Here is a 12598-nt window from a genome sequence, read left to right on the forward strand (position 1 = left end):
CATGTATTTAACACCAAGTATAAATATCATCCCTCTGGCCAGATTTAACAAAACATTATTGTAAACTGACCACTGTTCAGTATTAAAACTGATCGGTCCACTAACACCAGTCTATTTATCTATCAGGTCATCTGTCAGCGGGACAAAGTCTCTAGACTGGACGATAATCAGTTTCATATTTGATACAGGTTTTTTTTCTAGGTTGAAGGCAGCTTAGGTTTTTTGAATGAAATGTAATACATAACAATGACCAAGCTTTTTACATATTACATAAAAGGTTTTACATCAAATGTGTTGCAATTCACACATGTTCCTTATTAAAACCATTAGACGAACATGAAACAGCACAACAGCATTGCTTTAAATGAACCAAGTCTGCCACTAGGGACATTGCATTAAAACTACATGTATAAGCTTAATTAAAGTAGCACCCATGCACTGTGATGAAACTCTTGATACAAATGCTTATTCAATACACATTATGTCATATACTAAATGAGACAATTTTTTTCACTTAAAAAATTGAAAGATGGTTGTTTCATAATATGATTGAAGTATCAATGACAATTTGTATTAAAAAAAAGCAGGTCCCATTTAATGATTGTAATCAGAAAACATCTGAACAGGAAAAAAGATATTGTATAAGGTTTGGTATATATTACAGTTATATGAGAAAAGTATGTTAGGCAGTAACTTGAGTTCATCTAAACTTGTTGCTGCATTTGTCTTGATAACTATTCATATATTCATCATAAACTAAAATTTTGTAATAAGACACGATTTAGGCTAGAATTCTTCCTTAGGGCTCAAAAAAATTTCACAAGTTTACGAACAAGAAAATCTTCTCTAGTTGTCCTAAATTCTTCAGCAAGTTAAAGCCACTTTAATAATAATCCTTGAAAAACTAGGTGAAAAAAAGAAACCAGATTTAGCATACTATTATTATAATTGTTAGGTCAATTGAATCTTTATGTTAACTTTAAATACTCATCCAAACAGTTTAAGTTTTATAACACAGATACTTTTACATACAGTCTACTGGACTTTTCTACACTAAATTTTCATGTCAATTTCAAAGCAGAAAACTGTTAATTCAGGAGAAGACGAAATTGAAAGACTATATTTGAAGTCAGTACAGAAAAGCAATTTTTATAAAAATCGAAAAGATATAATGTTGGTCGACCAATTTTGATTTTAAGCCAAGCCACAATTAGGTCACATCAAAGTTCAAGTAGGTCACATTTCAAAGGCCAAAATACATAGGTCACATGCATGACCACTATATTTTCTAGACTTAATCCAAAAATATAGAAAGTTACAAACTGCAAGTAAGACAGTTCATCTGGTAACTAGATTTTTTTAAGATTGAGGTGTAATGCATGTGGATGTGATTTTCAAGTCTAGAAGAAGAAAATACACAGCAGTAACCTTTACTAAATGAAACAAATATAAATTATTGTAAGTTTGTGATGTTATAACCTACACTAATGCCCTATTTCTAATTTTCCCACTGATAAATTGGACCAAGTACATAGAATTTGATATGGGGAGGTACATGACTGTTCACCATATTGAAATTAAACCGACAGGGAACAAGATCATTTCAATAAAACACCTATGTAACTCAGAATGTTTGAGGTGTATAACATTACAATTTCTGACCTCTGCAGCTTTTTTTTAGAATCAAAATAATTGTTTACATTTTATGCACTTGCAGCTCTGTACTTGGTGACTTGTGTCCTTAATGTCAATATCAAAATCTAAGTTCAAAGACATGAATAAATTTTAATTACACAAACAATTAGCTGAATTGAAAAACAATGATTATAAAAAACCAATTAACATAATATTTAATCAAATTGTACTTAAAACCTGTCTGTGACTGAATTTGATTATGATGTAATTATTATACATGGTGACAACAACAGCATGGTACTTTTTAAGTACAGAATATCATCAACTGACAAGCAATCTCTACCTCCCTTCGTATTGACATCAATATCAGACTACACCTAATTTACAAGAAAGCTTAAGCAGCCTAAGAAATCTCAGGATTTCAGGATTTTCATTGTTGAAATTTTTGCTCAAGCTCAAGACAAAGAACCAAAAATATATAAAAGTCACAACAGTATGAGTACAAAGCCAGTCTCCAAATATAGTATTCCTCATGAAGAAAAGTACCAAGTAATGTCGAAGAAACTTCTAGTCACATATTGGCAACTATCAACTCAGGTCACAGATTGCCTTCAATTAACACATTTTCGACTATCAACTGGTCACATATTACTTTTACATAACATGTTGGCAACTACCAACTGGTCACAAATTAGCTTCAAATAACATGTTGGCAACTACCAACTCTTCAGATTGCCTTCAAATAGCATGTTGGCAACTACCAACTCTTCAGATTGCCTTAAAATAACATGTTGGCAACTACCAACTGGTCACAGATTAGTTTCAAATAACATGTTCACAACTATCAACTATCCATTTATAACATTTCATCATAATGGACAAATGTGAAAAAATCCAGAAATTTCTAATGTCCTTATTAATAATTCAAAAATAATTTTAATATAGACCACCTTCAGGATTTTACCTAAGAAATTTCACCGACATATTAATAAATCACTGCCTGGTACACCAAGTAAATGATGTCCATATGAGGCTTAAAAAGATAGGGTATAAGCTGACACAGAGACTTTCATCTAGGACTCTTTGTGTTGTTTACAATATCAAAGCTTAAAATTTAATATTTTACAACCTTTCTTTTCAATACTGTAATATTTTTATGATAATTAGAAAAAATAAATTAGTGACTCTATTTTCTACCTGAATTTTGAAGATTTATGAATTACATTAGAATCATATGAATGTTTAAATGCATATCCTTTAGTATTCATGAGGTAGAAATATTTGTGGTCTCGTTAATGATGTTTTGAAAAATAGGCAGAGATGTTTACTAAAAAAATTGTGGTAAAGTTCATCAACCTAACATGAATGAAAAATGTAACCGAGATATTCCATCTTTTTCCAAAAGCTTGTATGGTTTACGAGAAAGAGACTCATTTTTATATCATTAACATTCAAATCATAACAGTTTTCTAACATACTTTTACGATAAAATAGTGAAAGGTATTTAATGTTAAATGCTGGATTGTCTATTTCACTATAATATATGTGAATAACTTTACTTTAAAACGGACAATATAAGCTTTCTATCCTTTTTTGTAATTATTAATTGATCAGGAAGTGAATGTCTTGGATAATGTAAAACTACAATGGTTTCACCCCTGTTAACATGCAACCATGGTTGATCATGGTTACCATTGCTCACCATTGATAACCATGGTCAAACCATGGTTGGATGTGCTGCACACTATGTTTTTCTACCTTTGTGACCATAGTTGACAATGGTTGACCAAGCTCAAATCTCAAGTGATTGACCAGCATGTTCTTTTGTCAACCATCCAACAGAACATTATGTCAGGACTTAAGGCTGTTGGCATCAGAATCTAACAACATTTTCAACAAAATTTCCAGACCAAACAACAAGACACTTGAAGATGTACTAACTATACAATATATATTTTGGTTCTGTGGTCTAGATATTGACAGACATACTACTTAAAATTTCATCAAAGTTTTGAACTTCTTATAAAAATATTTACTAATTGTAGATGTAAAGAAGTGATGGGTGTGGTTATATATGAACTGTTGATTACCTGATCAAAAGGGTCATTATATAGTATGTGGTCCATATCATGTGACACAAAAAAACATGCAGGTAACTATTTAAAAATTTAATCGTGTAAGTAATTGAATTTTGTTCTATGTATGTTTATCAAAGAGAACTTGTCTACCAACGAATGGCACAGACATTGACACCAGAGTCCTATATTCAATATGTAAGATCTGAGACAGTCCAGTCCTATGTCGCATCTTCCTGCAGCATTGGGCAATATGACTTCTTTTTTCAAGAAGTTCTAGCTAATTTATCACAAAAAATACATCCTACAGATTTTGCAGTGGCAGATCCAGGGGGGGGGGGGGGGGGGTAGGGGCTGTGGGTTGGACCCCCCCTTTTTTTAGGCCGATCATTGCATTTGAAAGGGGACATATAGTTGGAACCCCCCTTTTTAAAATGGCTGGATCCACCCCTGTGTTGACCAATGTCTTGCTATCAGATTTCTTTGAATAACGATAAGACAAAATCAGGTTGCAATATATAACTATTCAAAATATCCTAAATTCTTTTACAATTTGACTATTCAAACTAGCTCAACAAAATCAAATAGAAAGTGACATCAAATTTACATAATTTCTCAATTAAAACTTTATGGGGTTTAAAAAAGGAATTTGGGAAGAAAGTCTTTTTAAAAGACTTGAAATACTATTAAAGACATTTGATCTATATATAACATCTTATAAAAGCTTAAAAGAATTTTAGTTCTGAGTATAAATAGGGCAAATGAACATATGAGAAACAAAACATCATTATAATACAATAATATATTAATTGACAGTTATTAAAGGGAACTAACAACTAAAGAATAAACAAAAATTAAGAAAAAGCAACCCTTAGTGTCCCGCATGCCATTGCTGATGACAGTTTTAATAAAAGCATTGACTGCCATATAAGGGAAGTCTATTTTTAAGTAATAAAAAAAAAATTCTACAGATATGCTTTTTCTTGATCTGATTTTCATAACATTCCATGGAGGTTTAACAAAGTTATTGACGAGTTAAAGACTCAAGCCTTAGACGGTTTCTCAATATTAACTAAAAATATAATGGGAAATAACAAAAATATGTTCAAATTTTGCCAATTGATTATATATCAGATTCTGCCAAAGTTTAATAAAATACCATGAAAGTTTAACAAAGTCATTGATGTTTAAATTTCTTTTTATCTACAGACTGAATCTTAATTTGAAAGCTGCTGATAACAGAATGAAAGATGATATGTCTGGCTTCTGAAACCAAATGTTGCATGCTAGACAAAATGAAAAATCTTTTCAATTTTTTAGTAACATGTACGTACTTTATTATGTAATTTCATTTTTTACCTTAAATCTGACAACTAACAATAACATATTAAATACATAAATAATTATTTGTATATATGAATAAGAAAGATGACAGAAAAATGTCCTTTGTGCATGACTATTTATGACTCAAAAACAACAGCACAAAAATCATCTTGAGATCAAAATAAGAGGTTACAAAATATGTCATGCTGAAAATACTCTTCAGCGTTATGAAAAGTTGGGAATAAATTCATCAGAGACTAACAAAAGTTTGTAATAAATATCATATTTACAAAATAACTAAAAAGAAAAGACCCTGATTAGGAATTGAATGGTTGCTTACTTGAGACAGGCATGTGATTATGTAATCAGACCTCAACCTCCTTTTCAACTGGATCAGTGGAATAACAAAAGGCATATAAAAAGAACAGAAAAATAAAAATCATTACAGAAAAAAAGCACATTAAAATCTTCAAAATACCAATAGAAAGAAAACAAAAACACAAGTACAAAGCATTATGCCTTAACAACAACAACTGTCTCATGTTAGTAAACTCATAGACACAAATGTTTTACCTTGCATTCAATTCAATACAGCTTCTTCTTTTGAGAGTTTTTTTTATATTTAAATATATCTTTAAAAAGCCTTTTACAAGTCTACCTAGCTCAAATACAGCTCACATCTAGATGCATAAATCTTGTGCTCCTATAGAAAGATGGAGAGAAATCGTAGACATCTTGAAATCTGACCTTGAAATCTGACCTCCATGTAACCAAGCACAGTATACCCTTATAGACATCTTCTTACAGGTGAAAAACTTCAGAGAATTTGTCCCATTACTTACATACTGATGAGTTTATAATATGTCCAAACACAAAAACAAGGGATTCATTTAAAAGCTGCTTTTTATCATTCAACGCCAAACATAGAGAAACAAAATACTTAGAAATGTGGTAAACAATTTATAAGTTTGCACAAAAACAAAAGAAACATGCATTTCTGTACACCATATTACATGTAAATAGCTGTAGAGAAATTTAATCTGATGGGATAGTTTACACCGTTTCACAACAGTGGCAAGAAAAAGGTTAAAATTTCATTCATCGGAAAGTGTCAGAAAGTGTGTATGTAGCAAGATCTTGGTTGTTTCTTGGTGGCAGAGATATCTACAATGTTTCACAAAGGATATTGTTTCATCAGCGTTTTTGTAAAAGAGAAGTTTAACCACATAGCAAAGATAGTATATCCTCTTAAAGCTTTCCCAAGTCAAATAAAACAAGAAAAAGAGATCAAGTTATGTAACAGGTTTAAACAGGTCCACAAACAAAATATTTTAGGATGCGACATAGTAATATAAGAAGTAAAAAGCTGTTGCTAAAATTTATTCATTTTTGGATACGTCTCAAACAATGAATATGAAATGTGTCCTTTAAAATTTTCTACATTAAAAAAGAGACGCAAAAGGCGGAGGTAAAAAACTTTAGTCCAAATAAACCCAATTTAAAGAAGACATCTTGTGAATTAAGTCACAGTAATTGAATACAGATCACTTGCTCAAACTGTTCTTTCTTCATACATCAGGGTGTGTAAAATATCGTTAAATATCGTAAGAAAACTTTAAGAAATGTTTTGAACATGCGATCAATATTGAAAGCTTATAAATCATACATATCAGGTCTATGTAAACATAACGTAATAACTAGATTACAACCGCTGGGGGTTATATCTACAAACTATATAACCCGATCAAGGCCTTTATATACAATATCTGCCACTGAAGCACGTAGAAGGAAGAAAACAGGTATCAGTCCAAATCATCATAATTCGTGATCCTTTTGCATAAATTATCAAAATGTTTGTTTTTAACCACAGTTTTACTGAAACTCTTGAAAAATAACACACTAAAAGTTTTTAATAGGCTTATTGGAAAATAGATGCTGAACTGTAACTCTTATATTCTTTTATAATATGTTTTCAGACCAATTGGTCTGCAAAATTGAAAATTTCAAAAGGACCTACGGTATGTATGCACTACAGTTCTGCAACTAATTGAAAAAGGAATATTGTGTATTATTTCAAGAATCAAACAGATATAAGATGTGGTATGAGTGCCAATGAGAGAACTCTCCATCCAAGTCACAATTTGTAAAAGTATATTATTAGGTCAAAGAACAGTCTTCAACACGGAGCCTTGGCTCACACCGAACAACAAGCTATAAAGGGTCTAGATGAATAGCAGCTATTCAATGATCTAGATAAACCTGAGCAGCCTATCAATTAGTTTAAATTACTTTCCAATGATGTGAGAACAATTTTTATAGGCAAACAATATACAGCATTCAAATATCCTTACAGCAATTTTTCAGGCAAACAACAGCAATTCCAATGTCACCTTATAGCAATTTTCTTGGGCAATAACAGCAACGCTCTTCAAGCTAAAGCGGTTTTATGGATAAATGAACTTCAAGCAGTTTTCTGGATAAATAGCAATATTTTGATGCACTGTGTTTAAGATGATCATTTGAATAAATATAAAGAAACAAATTGAAAATTGGGACATTGTACTGTTAGAAGGATAGGATTGACCTAAAATTATTCTAAAGATATTGGTAATTATAGGGCAAGGGCAAAAAATGGGTAAAACGAGAAATACAATTATTTTTTAACCTTATGATTTAGATTTTTTTTTTTAATTACAGCAATCAGTAAATCTTCATTCATATTACTGACGACAAAGATTTAGGATTGACTATATAATATCTATAGAAAACTGTCACCAGAGACGAGTAAGATTTGTATTGAAATAATTGGTAGTTGTAAATTTGTTAATCGATCCTAAATATTGGCTTTAATCTTTGTGAGGTAAATGAATATCCAAATGTGATTTTAAAAATTAGATTTAAACTGGCCTTGATTTTTTCTTATTTCATTAGATATGTGCCAAGTGGGGGTGGTATTTGTGAATACTCCGTTAGCTTTGCCTTGTGTCAATAAATACCTAGTGCGTTAGGAGTGAGAAACACGGCCAACGTTTAAGAAAATAAATTATAATGGAAGGCAGTTCATATCAAAAGAAAACATACAATTTAATTTTAGTGAATGAAAAAAGATATACAGCAGTAATATTTGTTTTTGTGTTTGTACTGTGACTCGACAGTTACAATATTATGCAAGATCATGTTGACAATTGTAAAATAATACATTTCAATGTCACTGATATTTACATTTCATTTCCGTAATTTGAACATGATTTTTGTAAGTTTTATATAGGATTTTGTGAAAGCCCTCCTCAACTTATGGAATGCATATTTCAACATCTCTCCTACAGAGGTAGACATATTATTAAATCCATTGGGCAATTGAGTGAAAATGTACAATGATTTAGTGCTAAAGAATAACCTATTTTCTAGTGCCAGAAATTACAAAGTTTAGAATGGATTAAATTGGTGCTAAATTGGGCTATAAAGCTAAAATGTCCACTAGAAGAACCAAATTTTTGGTTCAATCTTCTGAGTTGATCTCTTTCTATTCATGAGAACACAAGAATAAAATGTCAATGTTAAATGTCATTCATTTTAACAACAATAATAAATTCATATGTTTTCTGTACTCTGAAGGTGAACTTCAAATGTTTTCAACTTCCAGTCAAAGTTATAAAATATGTTATATTACACTGTTTGATTTATTTTCGACAAAAATCAACATTTAACAAAATTTTCTTTTTATAACTTGTTTTGACAGATTATGCCATCAATAACATTTTATTGTTATTTTCCAGTTGTTTTTTTTTACGAATTATGACAATTTCATAAAAATCAATCACCTTGATCAACAAGACCTGTCAAGATTATAATTATCCCTCTTTGTCAAACACAGGTGTCCATAATAAGGACATTACCCTTAAGGTAATAATCCTGTCACCTAAGTAGTTATAATATTCCATCAAATTATGACAGCCTAAGATATAAAACTATTATGAATTAGAGTTATCTCCCTTACACCTTATATTTACATTTCCTTACCCAATATTCAAATAAATTATACATTTGAATAATAATGAATTTGCTTTTTTTATCCATCATTTAACTTGTGCCATAATTCTCTGTAATGAAGTTACTATTTACACAAAGAAATGTAAATATTTTATTGGTTTGTAATCCAAAAATACAGGACTTTCTACCAAAATCACACAAATAAATGATTTGAAGTCTTAAATCAAATTTTAATAGTCTGAAGCAAAATAATTCTTTCTGGGCAAGTAATGATCAGGTAATTGTTTCCATAAATCCTCCAATGTATAAATGTGCATTTTGTGTGATTGAACCTGCTGTCATGAACGCAATAAACATGATGGAGAATACTGACTAATTTCAACATTTGCAGCTTCTTAGATTGCAATTGTATTTATTGCAAATCTTATATAGATTTTATTCCTTTATATTGGTCCTGTAATACATTTTTAAGGGTTATCTATCAAAATCTTCAGCAAACCTTAACAAGTTCTTTGCACCAAAGCATATCATGTATGTTGTCAAGATAATCACACAGACCATCAAGAATGGACCAATGGATCCAAAATTGTAAATATATACAGGATATTTATGGTATTGATCATTTTTGCATAGGGTAAAATTGAGAATGGAAATGGGGAATGTGCCAAAGAGACAACAACCCGACCATAGAAAAAAACAACAGCAGAAGGTCACCAACAGGTCTTCAATGTAGCCAGAAATTCCAGCACCCTGAGGCGTCCTTTAACTGGCCCCTAAACAAATATATACTAGTTCAGTGATAATGAACGCCATACTAAGTTCCAAATTGTACACAAGAAACTAAAATTAAAATAATACAAGACTAACAAAGGCCAGAGGCTCCTGACTTGGGACAGGCGCAAAAATGCGGCGGGGTTAAACATGTTTGTGAGATCTCAACCCTCCCCCTATACCTCTAGCCAATGTAGAAAAGTAAACGCATAACAATACGCATTAAAATTCAGTTCAAGAGAAGTCCGAGTCTGATGTCAGAAGATGTAACCAAAGAAAATAAACAAAATGACAATAATACATAAATAACAACAGACTACTAGCAGTTAACTGACATGCCAGCTCCAGACTTCAATTAAACTGACTGAAAGATTATGATTTCATCATATGAACATCAGCCACAATCCTTCCCGTTAGGGGTTTAGTATCATACCATCATAACATATATGGGTACTTGTATCTAATTTCAGGGTGTTATCATTTGCTTCTATCAAAGTTACCAATATTCAATATTTTGAAATTTGTGGGGTTCTTAGACCTTCAAACAAAAGCATCAAAAAGGACATCCCTGGAATATCAATGAATCCACAATAAAATAAGATACAGAGTAATAAAACAGTGAGACTAAACCTCAAACATGTTCACCAAGAATAGCTGACTGTATACAATCTTATTCCACCTCAACTCTCAATAAAACTCACTACATTATTATGCAGTCAAATTAAAATGCCTTAAGTAAAGACTAACAACTGGTTTCCTATAGTATCTTGCAACAGCTAAAACATTCAAGTCTGAAGACAAAAGTTGCTTAAATTTATCAGTTAAAACTTTGACATTGAACTTAAAAAAACAATGATACTTACAGACAGATTTAATGAAGATAGGAATTTAATTAACATTTTTATCCACAAAAAATCTCCTTGGTCATTGTCCAGTTAAAGAGAATAATAATGATAATATCTTAATACAAAGTAATCTATCCTATTGGGAGAGTAATCCATCTTTTTGACAAATTTGGGGGAATCAAGGGGTCATGAACTTTTTATATCTAACTAAGAAAAGCACTTTTCCTCAGATAGAAAATATAATATTTAACTCTTTTTATGCAAATTTTATTTTCCACAAATCTTAAATTTGTTCTTATTCAAAGTATAATATACCTAAATAAATACTTGAAAAACAATGAAGCAATATTTGAGACCCTTCTTTGGCCCCTATAATTATTACAACAAATTGATTTTTATTGTTAAATAGTTAGGTAACAATACAAAATCTAATGCCTTCCAGTCAAAAAAGTAGAAATTTGTCAAGTAATAAAATATCAATAAAACTAAAACTTTTTTACTTTTGTTCTTCCTTTGATTTTGAGATGATAAAAAAAACAAGGTTCAATGACATAATTTTTGTTTAAGTTTTAATTGATTTACATGGGTATTAACTGATTTCAATTGTCACTCTTTATACCTTGTATGATTGTATATATAACTAATATTTTCAAATCAGTAACTGCAGAACATAAATTAAAAAAAATAATTCAAATTAATGATATATGTAACAACTTTTAAAATCATTATACAGGTCTAAATTGTGCTTTCAAAATAATTGTAACAGCAAAACATTTTTTTTTTAATAATTTCACATGCTTATATCAAATAGCATATAATGGGAGATAACTCAATTATATTTAAATTCTATTTGAAAAATTCACATTGACCTTAACTTCCCCTCAATTAAAATTTAAGATTAATTGCCCATTTATTTCAATTTAAACTTAAATTACATGATGAATGGCATATGAAGCCTTGGTTAACAGGTAAATTACAATAAGTATGATAAGAGAGAAGGTCTGACCCCTGAAATTGTCAAACTAGTAAATTTTCAAATTTATGTGCTATCTATTAAAAGCATATCACTCTGATCTCGACTAGTTTTATATCCTGTTCTGGACAATGGTAATATTGGTCACTTTAAACCTCTGGACTATTAAAACTTGGTGATGGATCTACAAATGACCTGTTATCAGTGTAAATGGATCAATGTACCAGTGGATGGATCACTTGTTTTCTATGTTATCTGATTTCACAATTCAACTCCTTCTCTATTTCATTTCGTTTCACCGTAGATTTTTCTAAATATAAACATTTTATTACAGTCTTTTTGATAAGATTTAGTATGGTTCCCTATCATTCTAGCATATTTTTGAGTGTCATGACTATAAAATGTTAAAAACAATGCATTCCGTTTTATGGCCAACTATTATACAACATTTTCAGGACTGAATATTATTTATTCTGTTCAATATAAAACTTACAAAGCTGTACATTACCTAATTTTCTTTTTTGCTAGCTGTTTTAGCATTGTATAAATTTCAACTTGAATGACCTCAACATTCATAATCACAAAGTAAACTCATTACAGAGCATGTCATAACATCATCAACATACAAAAATACATTTTAGTATTCAGCTCAGGTTAAAAAGCCATGACAAATTACATGATAGTATACTCAAATTTTAACTTGACACCATGAATCTATCCCTCCTATAGAAATTTTCTCGGTCAAAGACAGTAACATTATATTTGTGAACCATATATCATTTGTGTTTAAGAATTCGGTAGCTCTCTTAAATACAAATTGACATATTTTCTTTCTTGCTGACATTGAAGTTTTTTTTTTTTTTTTTTTTTTTTTAAACATTTGCAATAAAAAAAAAAAACCACACTGTAAATGTAAAAAGAAGGAAATGCTATTTGTTTTTACTCCTTTCTATGTTCATGTGTTTGGACTTTGTCCAAAATTTTGT

At 30.3% G+C, this 12598-nt stretch overlaps 1 protein-coding gene across 6 annotated transcripts in view; it reads right to left on the reverse strand.

Moving 5' to 3' along the window:
• Positions 1-12598, reverse strand: part of LOC143047997 (uncharacterized) — a 184530-nt gene that overhangs the window by 56033 nt on the left and 115899 nt on the right. The window contains exon 1 of one of the 6 annotated variants that reach the window (XM_076221406.1): positions 10658-10723. The exons of the other annotated variants lie outside the window; for them this stretch is intronic. Within the exon in view, the coding sequence (XP_076077521.1) occupies positions 10658-10693 (36 nt within the window). The 5' untranslated portion in view covers positions 10694-10723. Of the gene's footprint in view, positions 1-10657; positions 10724-12598 lie in introns of those variants that run through there. 6 annotated transcript variants of the gene reach the window in all.

Source organism: Mytilus galloprovincialis, chromosome 10 (genome assembly GCF_965363235.1).
Source record: "Mytilus galloprovincialis chromosome 10, xbMytGall1.hap1.1, whole genome shotgun sequence".
NCBI classification, from domain to species: domain Eukaryota; kingdom Metazoa; phylum Mollusca; class Bivalvia; order Mytilida; family Mytilidae; genus Mytilus; species Mytilus galloprovincialis.